This window comes from Perognathus longimembris, chromosome 11 (assembly GCF_023159225.1).
Source record: "Perognathus longimembris pacificus isolate PPM17 chromosome 11, ASM2315922v1, whole genome shotgun sequence".
NCBI classification, from domain to species: domain Eukaryota; kingdom Metazoa; phylum Chordata; class Mammalia; order Rodentia; family Heteromyidae; genus Perognathus; species Perognathus longimembris.
This window is the reverse complement of record NC_063171.1, coordinates 68,823,331-68,841,636: the sequence shown is the minus strand read 5'-3', so window position 1 is coordinate 68,841,636 and position 18,306 is coordinate 68,823,331. Positions and strand designations below refer to the sequence as shown.

The 18,306-nt window shown below is 49.2% G+C and overlaps 1 protein-coding gene across 1 annotated transcript in view; it reads left to right on the top strand.

Moving 5' to 3' along the window:
• Dnah14 (dynein axonemal heavy chain 14) overlaps window positions 1–18,306 on the top strand; it is a 199,822-nt gene that overhangs the window by 165,179 nt on the left and 16,337 nt on the right. The window contains 10 exon segments of the mRNA XM_048358265.1: window positions 65–280; window positions 2,218–2,448; window positions 2,661–2,782; window positions 3,454–3,698; window positions 5,595–6,013; window positions 6,088–6,283; window positions 12,032–12,247; window positions 14,245–14,330; window positions 16,285–16,441; window positions 17,828–18,038. Coding sequence (XP_048214222.1) covers window positions 65–280; window positions 2,218–2,448; window positions 2,661–2,782; window positions 3,454–3,698; window positions 5,595–6,013; window positions 6,088–6,283; window positions 12,032–12,247; window positions 14,245–14,330; window positions 16,285–16,441; window positions 17,828–18,038 — 2,099 coding nt within the window.

Sequence of the window (18,306 nt, the reverse complement as noted above, 5' to 3'; positions counted from 1 at the left end):
GGCCCTGCACGGCGACGGGGGTGGCAGTGGGAGACCCAAACCTCGTTTCTACTTTACTGTGTAGACTCGATGGCAAGAAACGATCGACCAAACGGACAGCAAGCTGGAAGGGACGCTGGGGGACATGCTTCTGGCCTCGGCGTGCATAGTCTACAGCGGGGCCTTCACCCCAGAGTTTCGACAGCTGATCCTCGGCAAGTGGGAGACGTTTACAATTAGAAACAACATCGCCTTGTCTTCCAAGTTCTCTTTGATGGATCTGATGGCACAGAAAAACGAGGTATGGTGTGTTCCTGCTGCTCCTTAAGAAGCCATTGGTGGTGAAGGCTCCGGGGGAGGGGTGTGAGTTTCAGCTTGGGTTTCTTTTCCCTACATTATTTTGATACATTAAATTTTTGAAGCTTCAATTCTTTTTTAGCTTGTAACTCTAATACCTCACTTAACTGTATCTCTCTTCCTCCTCCTTTAGGCAAAATTCACACAATGTTATTTTTCCAGTGTCCTGAGGAGAACAACCACTTTTCCCTGAAACTCCAGATTAATAGCACAGCCACCTAACCAAAGCACAGGGGACATTCTTAGCCACAGATAGAAATGCAGGCCTACAACTGTGAACTTATCAGTAGATGATCTATGATCTACCTGCATAAATCCTATGCTCATGTTCAGAAGGTTAACACAGAAATATGCCTACATCTTTTTAAATCCTCACTCAAAATTTTTAATATTTATATATTAAATTAGATATAATTTATTTATATAATTTTTATTATATATTAACATTTATACATTCATATATTTTATTTCTTTTTTATTATTTATTATATAATTCATATATATAATTTTTTAAGAATTGAGCTTTCAGTCAGTGCTGATGGCTCATGTCTGTAGTCCTAGCTACTCAGGAGGCTGGGCTCTGAGGCTCATAGTTTGAAGTCAGCCAGGGCTTAAACGCTCATCTGCAATTTTAGATGGTTATCTAAAAAGCCAGAAGTGGAGGGCTGGGGATATAGCCTAGTGGCAAGAGTGCCTGCCTCGGATACACGAGGCTCTAGGTTCGATTCCCCAGCACCACATATACAGAAAACGGCCAGAAGTGGCGCTGTGGCTCAAGTGGCAGAGTGCTAGCCTTGAGCGGGAAGAAGCCAGGGACAGTGCTCAGGCCCTGAGTCCAAGGCCCAGGACTGGCCAAAAAATAAAAAATAAAAAAAAATAATAATAATAAAAAGCCAGAAGTGGGGCTGTGGCTCAAGTGGTGGAGCCCTAGCCTTGAGAACCAAAGCTCAGGGATAACACACACACAGAGAAAGAACTAAACTTTACTAAAACAAAGCTACATGATTAGGATATGGTTTGCACACGTTTAAACTACTGCAGTGTAGTGAGGGGAGGGGAGGGAAGGGGCGGAGCGCCCAGAGGCCCCACATACCAAAGACATTTGGTGGATAGCTAAGGTGGCTTTGCAGTGCAGATGCCTGGGTCCCTGTCTGGGTCCCATGCCTGGGTGCTGTCATTGAATATTTATTTTTTTTAAGAGCAAATGATCATCACACACAAAAATTCAATTATGGCACAATTACGGCTCTCACCGCATTGGTGCAGATCTGCACAGCTGCATGATTCAGGCATGCTTTTGCCCCTAAGAGCTTTGGAAGCAGTTCTTCTAAGATGTCTTTTTGTCTCCTGCAGCATCTTTGCTGATGAACAGAAGGGTGTCATTTCATGCAGAATTACTACCGTGACAAAAGTTTCATGTCCAAGTTGCTTTCGTCTTGACAATACTGGGGTCTGGGCTCAGGAGCCTTGTGCTTGCTGGGCAGGTGATCCACCACCTGAGTCACACCCTGAACTATATTTTGCTTTACTTGTTTTTCAGATAGTTTTCAAAGTCATTTTTTTTGCCTGGGACAGGCCTCACACAATGGTCCTGCATAGCTGAATCACAGATATGAGCCACCATGCCCATGTTGTTGAGACAAAGTCTCACTTCTTACCCAGGCTAACTTCAACTCTTGATCCTTCCCATCCCCAGTTCCTGCACAGTTGGGATTACAAGCATGAGGCACCACGTCTGGCCAACCGGACACAGTCATTGCCTTAGTCCTTTGTAAAATGCTTTTCTAAAGGCAATGCTTCTGTAGGGCCCTTCGGCACCCTGTAGACCACTGGAGATGCATGAGGGCTGTGTGGTTGTAAGCACGCATGGTTTTGTTCCAGATCCGCCGGTGGCACAATCAGGGGCTGCCCCTGGGTCAGCACTCGGCTGAGAACGCGGTCTTGATCAAGCACAGCCAGCAGTGGCCACTGCTGATTGACCCACACAAGCAAGCGTACCACTGGATCTGTCAGATGGAAGGGGCCAGACTGCAAGAGCTCTCCACCGAGGACAGCAGCTACCTCCGGAAGATGGAGCATGCCGTGAAGACGGGCGGGAGCGTCCTCCTGCAGGTACTGGACTGGTGACCACATTCCCCACCCCAGGTGACACACAGGCAGACACGTGCACACCCACAGTCGTGTGCAGGGCTCCCAAGTAGGTGTGCACACCCATGCGCACACATGCTCTCCCAGTGCTGTCCGTCGCTGGTGTCCGATAATAAGATTTAAATGTGTACAGATGGCTTTTCTTCTTTTTGTCTGCTGTTTTGTTGTTGTTTTAGGGTCTCTCCGAATCCCTTTCTCCAGGCCTGAAGGCAATTTTGAAGAAGGATATCTACAAGAAAAGAGGGCAGCACTTTATCAGAATTGAAGATTCTGAGATTGAATACAATGTCAAGTTCAGGTAGTGTCTTTCACCATTGAATTGAGCCAGAATTGAGCCTTTTTCTAAGACAATGATGGACGCTTTGCAGTCCAGTTCCAAGCCCTCTCTGAGGGCTTTAGTCTCTCCGGGACAACCAGCAGGCGCTAGCAGGAGGCCCGGAGGCCTGGCCGACGGACCTCCCGCCTCTGGGGGCTCTGGCGGGACAGGGATCTGGGGCAGAAGGGAGCCTGGGATGGGGGCGCTGGGCGGGGGACCTCCCCCCAGGAATTGGCCTGCAGGGAGGGTGGAGCTGGGGCATGTGGGGTGTGGTGGGCTGCCGTGTGGCGAGGGAGGCAGGGGCTGGTGTGAGGAGGAGACGGGGCTGGCGGGCAATACCTGCCCCAGCCCGGTGCCACACAAAGGTCACATTGGTGTTTTAATTGGCTTCTTTTTTTGTTTTGTTTTTGTTTTTTGCCAGTCCTGGGGCTTGGACTCAGGGCCTGAGCACTGTCCCTGGCTTCTCCTTGCTCAAGGCTAGCACTCTGCCACTTGAGCCACAGTGCCACTTCTGGCCACTTTTGATGTATGTGGTGCTGGGGAATCGAACCCAGGGCTTCATGGATACGAGGCAAGCGCTCTACCACTAGGCCATATTCCCAGCCCCAGCTTCATTTCTTTTTTTCTCCTCCATCTTGTTGCTTCCTTTTCAGGTTGTACTTATCTACAGAGAAGGACAATCCTCATTTTTTGCCAGCAGTTGGTAACTTTGTTACCATTGTCAACTTCACCCTGACTTTCCACAGTTTGCAAGATCAACTCTTATCCACAGTGGTAAGTCACGAAGTGCCGCATTTGGAAAATCAGCGTAGCCAGTTGTTAGAGAATATTTCTGTGGACACTGTGACTCTGGAAGAACTGGAGGAAAAAACACTGAACTTACTGCAGAAAACAGAAGGTGAGTGAGACACGAACTTCGTGACCAGAGGCCTTCATGAAAAAGAAAAGGAAGAACGGATAGCAAAAATAGACAAGGGGTCCCTATTCTTAACCATAACTGAGCACCGAAGTGTGAGAAACACAGATCTGGGAGTCACAGCCAGAGCAGGTGTGTGCCTTCCTTAACGCCTGGCATCGTAGGAGCATCCTTTCTCCCTTTCAGTCACCTCCTCTGCATGTGCGCTGCACCGGAGGCCTTGGGATGGGGTTGGGCACGTTTGCAGGGCTGGGTCCTGGCCCAGGCTCCAGACCTGCACTGTCCCCAGGGGTCCCAGGGGCCACGCCTCCAGCACACAGATCTTTGGGAAACAAACTACATGGAACCCTGCAGAAGGTGAACTCGGATTGCTCTGTGCCATTATCCTGGCCAGGTCTGAGAAGGGGCTGGGGCGGGGCAGGGGGCGGGAGGGGGGCTAGGCAGAAAGGTCCAAGTTCCAGGCCAGCCTGGGACACCTAGTAATACATTGTCTCAACGTGGGGAAAAAAGGATTCTAGGTAACAGCCTTGGAGGGTGCTGTCTGCACAGAAGTGAGGCGGCAGGCCTGGGGCTCAGCTGCCCAGGCCGGCCGTCCACATCACAGACGTGGTACAGCGTGCTACCGTCTGCATCAGCGAGACAAAGACAGGTTAACGAGGCAGTCAGAGTACGTAAGAAGATGCACAGCAGAGCAACAGGTGCTTTCCTCTCGGCCTTCCATTCTTATTCCACTGGTTTCTCCTGTTAGAGTATGACATATTGTAAAGACTTTTTACTAATAGTTTTACTTTAAATTTTCATATTTTAAAGACTTTTTACAAGCCATTTAAATTAAATTTTTCTAAGCCAGGTGGCTACTCAGGAGGCTGAGATCTGAGGATCATGGTTCAAAGCCAGCTCAAGGTGGAAAGTCCATGAGAGTCTTACCTCCAATTAATCACAGAAAAGTCTGGAGGTGGCGCTGTGACTCAAAGTGGTAGAACACTAGCCTACTAGCCTTGAGCAAAAGGAGGGAGCCAAAGGACAACATCCAGGCCCTGAGTTCAAGCCCCAGGACCCTGAGGCCTAGTGAGAAGACACACACTTTGCCCAGATTGAGGAATTCAGTGGGGAGGCGGGAACACTGCCTGCAGGTTTAAATGCATCCTCACGAGTCGCGTGGGGTTAGGAGGACACCCGCCACAGGAAGCACCAGACTTCAGCGTTCATCACAGAGAACTGAGGGCGCCCTGAGGGGGTCTGGGGGTGCTCTGAGGGGGTTGACAAGCATCTAGAACAGCTGAGTGACCAGTTTCACTCATCAGAATCAGTTCAATTTGCTTAAAAAGGTAGAATATAAAACAAAATGTCAGAGTATATCATATGAAATGATGGTGTGCTTGTTGTTTTCTAGAATTTTTATTTTAATGTTTCTCTATACAGTGGGTCACATTACATGTAGTGGATCACAATGCATTTGTCAGAATGGAATAGTTACTAATTATGGTCCTGTAATGAAAATAGAAGCCTCAAACTCCAAAGTAATATCTGAGATCCGGAGTCTGTGTGCTAGTAACCCAATTTCTTAGGAGTATGACCTGTCAGCTGGGTGTTAGTGGCCACCCCTGGAATACTAGCTACTCAGGAGGCTGAAGATCACAGCTCAAAGCCAACCTGGCAAAAAAAAAAAAAAAAGAAAGAAAGAAAAGCCCATGAGACTATCTCCAATTAACCAGCAAAACTGCAAAATTGGAGCTGTGGCTCAAGTGGCAGAGTGCTAGCCTTAACCAAGGGAATCTCAGGGACAGCACCTAAGACCACAGAAAAGCCCACAGTAAGAGCCCTTCCATAAAGAGTGTGCAAACGACAGTAACATGCCAACACCGTTTATGTGTTTAGGATGCATATTAGATAATGAAGAAATTGTAGATACTTTAAGAAAATGTAAAATGACATCAAAGGAAATTTCAAAACGCATCAAAGCAACAGAAAAGGCAGAGCGTGAAATCCAAGCCGTGCGTGAGCAGTACCTGCCCATCGCCACGCGCGGAACCCTGCTCTACTTCCTCGTGGCCGACCTCACCCAGCTCAACTACATGTACCAGTTCTCCCTTGCCTGGTTTCGCAAGGTGTTTGTTTCTTCAGTAATTTCCAAAAGCAAAGAACAGGAAATTGGTATGAAACGGGAGACAGTGGCTCCGGATAAAGTTCGTGGGATTACAAGTTTCTCAAAATTACCTCACCCGGAACACGGGACAGATGCCTTATACCTGCATAATAAAAACGCAATAGGCGCGCTGACGAGGAGTGTTTTTAAGGTGAGCTTGTGGCGGGTGAGGGTGCGCTGTGGTGTGCTCACTCGGGCTGCTCTGACTGCTGTGTGCTCCTGCAGGTCGTCTCTTCAGCTTTGTTCAATCAGCATAAACTCTGCTTCTCCTTCTCCCTGTGCATCACAATCATGAAAAGTAACACGGATGGAAACTGGATGAATGACCTTGGATTCCTAACAGAGGAGGAATGGAATGTCTTTTTATATTCTGGCATACTGATAGATATTAAAAGTATATTGCCCATGCCCAGACTTGACGGTAAGTAAAAGTAATTTCTCTCTGGATGTGGTCAAAATTGCTTCCTTGTAAAACAGGGAAGATGGCTGAGACACTCTCCGTCGCTCTTCCGCACTTGACTGAAGTACACTGAAGTAAGCCCAGGTGGCCATCGATGCCCAGTACAGTGTGTGGACATACACAACCGTCACCCCTGCACGTGTGTGAGTGTCTGTGCGTGTGAGTGTGTGTATGCGTGCGTGCATTGTACTCCCTGCTCCTGGAGCTTGAACTCTGGTCCTGCGCACTGTCCCTGAGCTTTTTGAAAAGCTCAAGGCTGACATTCTACCACTTGAGCCATGCCCTCAGGATAGCATTTTGGTACTTAATGGGAGATGGAGTCTCTTAGGCTTTTCTTCCCAGACTGGCTTCAAACCTCAGCCCTCCAGATCTCAGACCTGTGCCTAGAAATAGCTCAGGATGTTGGGGTGTCACATAGGAATAAGGACACCAACTTGAAAAGAACTTGACAAGGCAAAGTTCTTCAGATGGGTGCACCATCACCCAAAAATGACAAGACCGACTTGCACACCCCCAGAGCAGGTAGGCCCCGCCCCTCTGCACCCATTGGCTGAGCTCAAAAATCACAATCTGCAAAGAAATGTGGCTTAATGAACAGTATGCAATTAAAATTCAAGGCGCTTCTAATGGCATAGCTTAAAGTGCAAGGAGGGGAGGGGGGAATGCAACTAAATGGTAGTTAACAAGGGTCAAGCCACCAGGCAAAAGCAGGAACTTTGCAGAAAAACAACTGTAAGGAAGCAAACTGGTAGAAAGGCCACTTCGCTCACGCCTGAGCAGCTAGGATTACTGATGTGAGCGGAGAATGCCCAGTTTAATCGACCATCTTAATCTTTCATTCTGGGGAAGAGGGGGCTGGTTGAATGAAGGGCCTTGCTCATGCTAGACAGGCACTCTGCTGCTTCAAGCCACCATGCCCCCATCCTTTTTACTCTGGTTGTTTTCAGGATAGGTCTCACTTCTGGCCGAGGCTAGTTTGGAACTGTCTTCATCTCAGCCTCCCTAATAGCTGAGGTGACAGGCACACACCAGCATGCCCGGCTATTGCTTGAGACAGGAGGTCCTATAAACTTTGTCCTTGGTTGTCTTTGAACGGTGACCCGTCCAAACTCTGACTCCTTCAGAATAGCTAGGGTTCCAGATGAGCCACTGGCACCCAATTCAGCTTAGTCCTTTAATTTTAATGGTAGCATTGGGGGTTGAACTCGGAGCCTCACGCTTTCTAGACATGCCCTCCACAGATAAGCCTTACCTCCAGCCCCCTTTTCCAGTAGTTACACTTGAAGTAGGGCCTCACTTTTTATCCAGGCCAGTCTGGGCCACAGTGTTTCCCTGTGTGTATTTCCTGTGTATTTCCCTGTGTGTATTCCCCTGTGTGTATTCCCTGTGTGTTCTCTGTGTATTTCCTGTTTGTTCCCTGTGTGTTTTCCTAAATTTCCTGTTTATTCCCCGTGTATTTTCTGTGTTTTTCCCTGTGTGTATTCCCTGTGTGTTCTCTATGTGTTTCTTTGTGTATTTCCTGTGTGTTTCCTATGTATTTCCTGTCACAAATATTAGAAAACTTAAATGGGACATTCTCACTGAGCAGAGGAAGCAGTGGCTTTGATGGCTGGGCTTAGTTTAGAAAATATTGACAAATCCAGAAGTCAGAATGCACACATGAGATGAAGTTCCAAACTGCAGGGAAAGATCTTCAGTTCAGTTTTCACTTGTTCTTACTCATATCAAAGCGTGGTGCCCAGCAAATGTTTGACAACTGACTGTTGAATCAATCAGTGATCTTAGGGACTTATCATGCCATGAGTCCATGGCTCATGCCTATAATCCTAGTTACTTGGAAAACTGCTATTGGGAGGACTGTGGTTCAAAGCCAGCCCAGACAGGTTAGTGTATTCCTAGCAGGTTATGGTGCCCCTCCACACCGCCCCCTCCAGGGCAGGCATTAAGCCCCTGTCTAGAAACGTACCAGCAAAAGGTAGCATGGCTGCCTAGCAAACACAATCTCTAGTACTGCCAGGAGAGAGAGGGGGGGGTGGAGGGAAGAGGGGAGAGGGGAGAGAGGAAAAAAGAGGGAGAGAGAGAAGAGAGAGAGAGGAAAGAGAGGGAGAGGGAGAGAGAGAGAGAGGGGAGAGAGGAAAAAAGAGGGAGAGAGAGAAGAGAGAGAGGACAGAGAGGGAGAGGGAGAGAGAGAGAGAGACAGAGAGAGAGACAGAGAGAGAGAGAAATAATCATTTAAAGTCTGGTATTTTAGAAAAACCCAAAGCAAAATTTAAACACCAGACAGCAGTGTGAGAAGCAGATAACTCAGCCATGATTTATGAGCACAGGCATGTCTGCGAGGGCCCTGGGCGGGGCCTGGAACTAGGGGAGGCCTGGGTGTGGCCTGGGGGCAGCGAGGGCCCTGGGCGGGGCCCACTTCCCACCGGCCCTGAGCTTCCTGGAGGCAGTCTCACAGAGGAGGCAGGGTGACCTTCCTACCTTATACATTGATTCAGGAATTTTGTCACAATGACAGAAACTTGGTCAGATGCCACTTACACATAGTGATATGAAATAAATCAACATTTAGAGACGGAAAAAATAAAAAAGATATTTATGAAAAACATACCGCTAGCACCACGCTGAAAACTTTTTCTCTAAATCAGAACAAGGCAAGGGAGGCTTGCCCTCACTGCTTATACTTAGCGTGGTATTGGAAGCTATGGTCAGAGGAACTGGACAAGCAAAAGAAAGGAAGGGCATTCAGATCAGAAAGGAAGTATAGCTACCAAACACTAAATATTCCACACAAAGAAATAGAACTAAGAAATGGATGCAACAAAGATGCAAAAACAACACACAACAATCAGTTGTGATTCTATATAATCAATTTGAAAGGGAATGGAGAAAATAATTCCATTTACAATAGCATCAGAAAACAGCGAAATACTAAAGAATGAGATTAAACAAGAAAGTGAAATGTGTGTACACTAAAACTACAAAATGGTCACATGCCTGTAAGTTCAGCGACTTAGGAGACAGAGATCTGGAGGATCACAGTTTGGGACCAACCAATACGAGGGGTTAGTTAAACCACCATTCCAACCAATAAACCGATGTGGTAATGCACTCCCTGTAAATCCCAGCTACTCAGGAGGCATAAACAGGAGGATCATGGTCTGTCCCCAGACAAAATGTTTGGGGCTGGGAATGTGTCTTAGCGTTAGAGTGCTTGCTTAACATGCATGAAGCCCTGGGTTTGATTCCTCAGCACCACATGTGTAGAAAAAGCCAGACGTGGCGCTGTGGCTCAAGTGGTAGAGTGCTAGCCTTGAGCAAAAAAGAAGCCAGGTGGTGTTCAGGCCCCGAGTTTAAGGCCCAGGTCTGGCCAAAAAAAAAGTTAGACCCCATTTTAAAAATAATAACTAGGGCTGGGGATATAGCCTAGTGGCAAGAGTGCCTGCCTCGGATACACGAGGCCCTAGGTTCGATTCCCCAGCACCACATATACAGAAAACGGCCAGAAGCGGCGCTGTGGCTCAAGTGGCAGTGTGCTAGCCTTGAGCGGGAAGAAGCCAGGGACAGTGCTCAGGCCCTGAGTCCAAGGCCCAGGACTGGCAAAAAAAAAAAAAAAAAAAATTTAAAAATAATAACTAAAGCAAAAAGGGCTGGTGGCATGGCTCAAATGGTAGAACATTTGTTAGCAAATACATGGCCGGGGTTTAAACCCCAGTCCTATTTTTAAAAAGATAAACAGCAAAATATTTCTGAAAGAAATTAAAGAAGAAACAGCTAAATGGAAAGATATCTCTTGTACCTGGATTGTAAAACTTGAAAGTTAGCCTAGCCCTGCTCTAGGGCACATCTAGACCACAGCAAAATGCCAGCTTTTACAGAAATCAAAATTGTCTTCCTAAAGACGGAGAGACAGTAGAGACCAAGTCTGTGAATACTGTCTATGTTCTTGATACATTGTATATTGTATATATGTCTACCTGACCTAGAGAAGGGATAGAAAAAGAGGACGTAAGATAGCACAAGAAATGTGCACACTGCCCTACTATGTAACTGTACCCTTTTTGCACAACACCTTGTCAAAAAATTTGTGTTCAGTTAATAAACAAATAAATTAAAAAAAAACAAAAAACAAAAAAAAATTGTCTTCCTAAGATTAGTATGTGACTACAAGATACCCTGAATAGGTAAAAAATCCTTTAGAAAGAACAGAGTACATATCCCTCATTTCCTGATTTATAAGGCCTCATTAATGAAAACGGCAGGATAGCATTAATATAACAGTAAAAAAAAAATAGATCAATAGCTTAGAATAAAAAGCCTAGAAATTAACCCTCATATACAAATTCCAGTAAGAGTGCTGGGACCACTTAATGGAAATGACAATCTCTCCCACAAACATTGTTGAGAAAACTAGATAGGCAGCTATAAAAGAATGGAGTCAGAATTAGACCTAAAGCTATGCAGAATACTTAAGGGAAAAGTTTCATTACACTGGACTTGCAGTGACCTCTTGTTTAGCTATGCTACACGGTGGCACAGACAATAAAAATGAAAAGGAACAAATAGATTTACTAAAGGCAACCTAAAGAATGGGGAAATTTTTGCAAATCACCTATCTGGTAAAGAGTAAATAAATAATATTTAGAATTCCCACAAGAAATAACACAATTTAAAATGACTGAAGGACCTGAGTACCTCCTTTTCTAAAGATGTCTCCCGTCTCTGGAGATGATGGTTCAGTGGGTAACAGGTATATGAAATGCACATCAAAGCCACACTGTGGAGTACTCCATGCACATTCCCAGTGTCGACCGGCAGATACTAAGTGCTGACAAAGATGTAGGGAAATTGTAACCCATGGATACTTGTGAGATTGTGAATGTGGCGACCACTGTAGAGAAAGGAATTTTCTCAGAACATTAAGAATAGAACTGCTTTGCTGGGCACCAGTGGCTCACCCCTGTTATCCTAGGTACTCAGGAGGCTGAGATCTGAGAATCATAGTTCAGAGTCAGCCAGGACTGAGAAGTCCCTGAGACTCTTATCTCCAATCAACCCCCAAAAAGCCAGAAGTAGAGTTTTGGCTCATGTGGTACAACACTAGACTTGAGCAAAAAAGCTCAGGAACAGCACCCAGGCTGTGACTACAAGCCCCCAGGACCAGCACAAAAACGGAAAAGAAAGAAAAGAACTACTCTATGATCCAGCAAACCCACTTGGGATCTATATCCAGAAAGTTAAAAGCAGAGTCTGGAGAGATGCTTGGTCACCGTATTTGCTGCAGCACCATTTACATAGCTAACAGGCAGCACATAAACACATTGTGCAAGGGTATCCAGCCTTTCAAAGGAAGGGAATACTGTCACAGACTACAGCATGGACAAACGAGCACTGATAGGCAACCACTGAGGAAACCAAGCTGGTTGTCAAGGTCTTGGAGAAGTGAGGAAGCAGAGAGGACACATTGTGTAATGGGTGGAATGGTTCCTATTTGCAGGAAAGGTTCTGTTTTCACAGTAGTATGAATATAGTTAACACTCCTGAACTGTATAATAGTTAAGATACATTTTATGTGCTTTGTACCCGAATAAAATAACTGTAAACTGTTTCTGTGCTATACAACAAGTAACTGTCAATTGCTACTTTGTGATGAGTGCCTGACAGGTAAAGGACTTGGCTCTTGTCCCATGATGGTGTTTCTTTTCCCGTTAGACATGTTTGAGACGTGCAAGAACCAGCATCTGAAGTGGCTAACGATCTCCCGGTGGAAGCAGTGCCAGTATGTCAGCCACCACCTGGCAGCCTTTGTGCTGCTCTGCAAGTCCCTCTTGTCGAATGTCCCACAGTGGGAGGAGTTCAAGAACAGCAGGACTGTGTACTCTCTGCTTAGCATGCCTTTCTCCTCAAAAGATGGTTCGTCCGAGGAAAGTAAGAAAGGGTGCCGGTGCGCATGCCTGTAATCCCAGCTACACGGGAGGCAGAAGTCTGAGGATCACAGTTCAAAGCCAGCATGTGGCTCAAGTGATGGAATGCTAGCCTTGAGCAAAAAAAAGCTCCTGAGTTTAAGCCCCAAGACGCACACAAACAAAGTCTTCGGGTCTAATCTACCTTTAAAGTGTGTGTCAAGAGGCTGGGAATATGGCCTAGTGGTAGAGTGCTTGCTTTGCCTACATGAAGCCCTGGGTTCGATTCCTCAGCACCACAGATATAGAAAAAGCCAGAAGGGGCGCTGTGGCTCAAGTGGCAGAGTGCTAGCCTTGAGCAAAAAAGAAGCCAGGGACAGTGCTCAGGCCCTGAGTTCAAGCCCCAGAATTGGACAAAAAAAAAGAAGAAGAAGCAGCACTGCCCAGGCTGGCCTCTTCAGCGTGAGCCCAGCGCCTCGCCTGGAGCTTGCTGTCCCCATCACGCTGGCCCTCATTTAGGACACGGCCTGATTTGCTTCTTTTACATTTTTCTCCATTTAGTTTGCAGACGTAGGCCACAATATATGGTATAAAATCATGTTGTGGAGCCACATCACATCCTTACACTATTTCCTCTGCTTTCTCTCTAGAGATAGTATTTCAGAAGTGGAGTTGACAAAGATCATTTATTTTATGCTGAGTTGCTACTAGGGCAATTTCCATAAAAGTCTATCTCAGTTTATGTTTTCACTGGCAGTGTGAAGGCTGGTGAGGATATAAATTATAGAGACACTGGCCTAAATTGAGCCAATCTGAATTTTTTTTATTCTTTTAACTTTGGTCCTCCTGTTAGTGGTATAAAAGTGTTTTAGCTGTGTGCTGACCATTTGGGTCAGCCTGTCCCATGCTTTGCCCATTTTCTTCCGGGTTGGTTATTCCCTTTCCCATCACCTGTCGGAATCACATTGATGGTGTGTCTGTATACTTCCTGAAGCCTGTGGATCGTCACTGGCTTTGCAAGCAGAGTCTGTGCCACACAAACAGCCGACTGCTCAGATGCTCCCAGCCTCTGCACCTCCTGTTCTAAGGGCCCTGCCTGAACCTCCCCAACCACCTGGGCTCATCATAGACTTAATGTGGTGAGACTCAGTAATGGTATTGAAAGGAAAACTTTATCCACTAGAAGCTCTGTTAGGAGATGAGAGCCCTCACTTTGCCCAAACTAGCCTCAGTCTCTCCATTCTCCCAACCTCCGCCTCTTAAGTAGATGGGATTATGGGAGTGAGGCACTGTGTCCAGGTCCAGAAAGCTTTTTCTTTCTTTATGCATATAATTAAAGTTGTGTGTGACAACAGACATTAGAACAGCACCACAGAGGGCTGGGAAGGTGGCTTAGTGGTAGAGCGCTTGCCTAGCATGCATGAAGCCCTGGGTTCCATTCCTCAGCAACACAGAAACAGAAAAAGGCAGAAGTGGCGCTGTGGCTCAAGAGGTAGAGTGCTAGCCTTGAGCAAAAGAAGCTCAGGGACAGTGCCCAGGCCCTGAGTTCCAAGCCCTCAAGACTGACCAAAAAAAAATACAAAAGTGCAAGACAGTGGAAACAACGGTGTTCACACAGCAGGAAAGATGACCTGTGCACAAGCAGACGCAGCCCCGGACCGCCATCGGCCGGCTGGACTCCATGGCCTCCACTTCCTCCATAGGTCTTGGCAGTTTTGAACAGGAATCGCAAACTTGCAGTCTAATCTGCTTGTGTTCTTCAAATGTCAGCTTGGCCTGGTCACCATCTGTTCTGTCTGCCCACCTCCACAGGACCAAACAAACCTTCACTCTACCCTCATGTCTGTCTTTTGGGATGTGAAGGGTACTTATCAATGCCACAAATCCCGTGGGAATTAAGCTCCTTTAATATCTGTACTTTACAAAAAATAAAATAAAAGCATGAATAGTACTGTGGCTATTTTAGTGATACAAAGTTTGCTCAAGATGATTAATTTGTTTCTTTCTCTACATGATGTCTAGCAGAACTATTAAGTGAAAATGAAGAAATACGTGATCCTATAAATTTTCCCTGGGAGAAATTGACTCCATTTCAAAGACTTATCTTGGTAAGGTATGCTTGAGAAACCACGAAGACTCTAAATGCTTTAAGAATTTTACTAGTCACCTGAACCCTTCAAACGTAAATTTTTATAAGCAAATGATACACGATTCTGAAAGCTAAGAGTTCCTGAGCATTGGAGTGGAGGGAAGCGGCCATGCTGTGCCCCATGCCCCTTCCACGCCCCGGGACCTCTGTCCGTCCCCCCAGAGCTGTGCCAAGCCAACCTGAGACCCTGGGGACACAAGCCTGGCTCCTGTCCTGCCCTGGGAGAGCACGCAGAGAGGAGCTCCACACCTCTGTGCCCCAGGCCCGGCTCACGCTCGCCACACTCGCCAGCGCTGCCCCCACTCAGGAAGAGGACATCCCACCTGACTCTCTTAGTGCTTCATTGCTAGGGGAGGAACTTTAGGGATCTGAATTGTTGTGTGTCAGCTGACTAAATACCTAAAGTAAGGGGCTGGGGATATGGCCTAGTGGCAAGAGTGCTTGCCTCGTATACAACGGCCAGAACTGGTGCTGTGGCTCAAGAGGTAGAGTGCTAGCCTTGAGCAAAAAGAAGCCAGGGACAGTGCTCAGGCCCTGAGTCCAAGGCCCAGGACTGGCCAAAAATAATAATAATAATAATCACAGTGGTGGGAAATGATGGGTGTTTGGTTGATGGTCACAGGAATGTGTGCTTGCTAGAATGGCGAGCTGGGCTGTCAGGTGACACTTCCTTTCCTTCACGTCGTGGTGAGGGCCAGCTCTCTCCCGCTCTGGCCGTACCAGGTGAATTCTGTTGCTAAGGCCTGGATTCTTCACATGCAATGCACTTAAATAAAAATTTCAAATTAAAAACTGGGCACTGGTGCTTTACACCTATAATCCTGGCTACTCAGGAGGCTGGGATTGGAGGATCACAGTTCAAAGCCAGCTGGACAGAAAAGTCCCTGAGACTCTTATCTCCAATTAATGACCAAAACACTGGAAGTGGAGTTGTGACTCAAATGGTAGAGTGCTGCCTTGAGCAAAGAAAGCTCAGGGACAGCATCCAGGCCCTGAGTTCAAGCCCCAGGACACACACACACACACACACACACACACACACACACACACACACACACACACACACCCTAAGTTATTTTTCCAAAGGAAAAGAGCAGAATTACATGGAGTGATTGGACATATTAAAATTACATGGAACAATTGGATTTATTGTGTTTGACACAAGATTGCCACATGTAACAGTTGTCGCCTTATTAGCATGGCATCTGCCCGTAGTTCCCCTGTCCATCCACACAGACCCACGACAGCTGCATTGCCTGCCTGGCCCTGTGTAAAAGATGCCGACTGTGCCCAGGACATGACTTGCAGACCGTCGTGCAAGAAGCATGTAACTGACTTGTGTGTAAGATAGTTTTTGGGGAAAGTTCTTCCCTCTGAAATTTGCCCTGAATTCCCATAGGCCTTGAACCTCTGCCTACTACCCAGTTTCCCAAATCTTTTCCTACTCCAACAGTTCTTGGCAGACCTGAATTCTACTTGCTTAAACTTGCAGGCTGTGCCATTTGCTTTCACTTCTGAATGGCAGCCGATCCTCCTCGGCTGGGTTATCCTGGATTATTCATGCCCTGCCGCCCAGGCTTCTTGCTCCAGGTGTGGCCAGCAGAGCAGAAGAATAACAGGGAAAGTCTCCTTTGGCTGATTCGAGGAGCACAGCTTTCATGCAAAGCGAGATCTCCCTGAGTAGGGAAGGGCTAGGACAGAGGCCCAAGGTGAGCCTGGAGCGAGGAAGTCCCACCAAGGGTCAGGAGCACGTGGGGCAGCTCCCCGCCATGCCAGCCCTCCCCTCCCCTCCCCTCCCCTCCCCAAGCCTCCCCAGCAGAAGCAACACCAGAAACCAGGTCACCAGGGCCGCTTCCCTTCATGTCCTATGGGGAGCAACCCAAAGTTACTTTCTCTTCTCTTTTCCTTTTTAGATAAAAATTCTTAGGCCAGAATGCTTGAACAATTCGGTGAGAAGTTTCATAAGTGAAAAAATGGGGAATGAATATATTTACAGAACGGCAGTTAATCTGAAAGAATCCTACGACGAATCCACTGCCCAAAGCCCACTGATCCTCATCCACTCCTCTGGTGAGTGAGGGCTGGGCAAGGGGGGGGGTCACAGAGGTGTGCGCATGGGGGGGACAGGCGGGGGGTGTCATCACAGGTGTGTGCGTGAGGCGTCATCACAGAGGTGTGTGCATGGGGCTGTCACAGGTGTGTGTGCGCATGGGGCTGTCACAGGTGTGTGTGCGCACGGGGCTGTCACAGGTGTGTGTGTGCATGGGGCTGTCACAGGTGTGTGCATGGGGCTGTCACAGGTGTGTGTGGATGGGGCTGTCACAGGTGTGTGTGGATGGGGCTGTCACAGGTGTGTGTGTGGATGGGGCTGTCACAGGTGTGTGTGTGCACGGGGCTGTCACAGGTGTGGGGGGGGTGGGGCTGTCACAGGTGTGGGGGGGGTGGGGCTGTCACAGGTGTGTGTGCGCACGGGGCTGTCACAGGTGTGTGTGTGCGTGGGGCTGTCACAGGTGTGTGTGTGCACGGGGCTGTCACAGGTGTGTGTGCGCACGGGGCTGTCACAGGTGTGGGGGGGGTGGGGCTGTCACAGGTGTGTGTGTGGATGGGGCTGTCACAGGTGTGCACGGGGCTGTCACAGGTGTGTGTGTGCACGGGGCTGTCACAGGTGTGGGGGGGGTGGGGCTGTCACAGGTGTGGGGGGGGTGGGGCTGTCACAGGTGTGGGGGGGTGGGGCTGTCACAGGTGTGCACGGGGCTGTCACAGGTGTGTGTGGGGGTGGGGCTGTCACAGGTGTGTGTGTGCGTGGGGCTGTCACAGGTGTGTGGGGGTGGGGCTGTCACAGGTGTGTGTGTGCGTGGGGCTGTCACAGGTGTGTGTGGATGGGGCTGTCACAGGTGTGTGTGGGGGTGGGGCTGTCACAGGTGTGTGTGGGGGTGGGGCTGTCACAGGTGTGTGTGGATGGGGCTGTCACAGGTGTGTGTGGGGGTGGGGCTGTCACAGGTGTGTGTGTGGATGGGGCTGTCACAGGTGTGGGGGGGTGGGGCTGTCACAGGTGTGTGTGTGGATGGGGCTGTCACAGGTGTGTGTGGGGGTGGGGCTGTCACAGGTGTGTGTGTGGATGGGGCTGTCACAGGTGTGGGGGGGTGGGGCTGTCACAGGTGTGTGTGTGGATGGGGCTGTCACAGGTGTGTGTGGATGGGGCTGTCACAGGTGTGGGGGGGTGGGGCTGTCACAGGTGTGGGGGGGTGGGGCTGTCACAGGTGTGGGGGGGTGGGGCTGTCACAGGTGTGGGGGGGTGGGGCTGTCACAGGTGTGCACGGGGCTGTCACAGGTGTGTGTGTGCGTGGGGCTGTCACAGGTGTGTGTGCGTGGGGCTGTCACAGGTGTGTGTGCGCACGGGCCCGTCCTTGACCCCCCCCCCGCCCCGCCCCCCGGGCCCCGCGTCCCGCCGCGCAGGGATGGACCTGGCCGGCGCGGTGCTGAGGTTCGCGCGGGAGCTGACGGGCGCCACGAGCCACGTGACCATGCTGTCCCTGGGCCGCGGCCAGGCCGCCAAGGCGGAGGAGCTGCTGGCGCGGGCGCGGGGCCGGCGGCGGCAGTGGGTCTTCCTGCAGAACTGCCACCTGGCCGCCTCCTTCATGCCGCGCCTCGGCGCCCTCGTGCAGTCGTAAGCCGCGGGGGGGGGGGGGCGCGGGGGAGGACGGGGCGGGGGGACGCGGGAGGACGCGGGAGGACGGGCGGACGGGGAGGACGGGGCGGGGCGGACGGGGAGGACGGGGCGGGGCGGACGGGGAGGACGGGGCGGACGGGGAGGACGGGGAGGACGGGGCGGACGGGGAGGACGGGGCGGGGCGGACGGGGAGGACGGGGCGGGGCGGACGGGGAGGACGGGGCGGGGCGGACGGGGCGGACGGGGAGGACGGGGAGGACGGGGA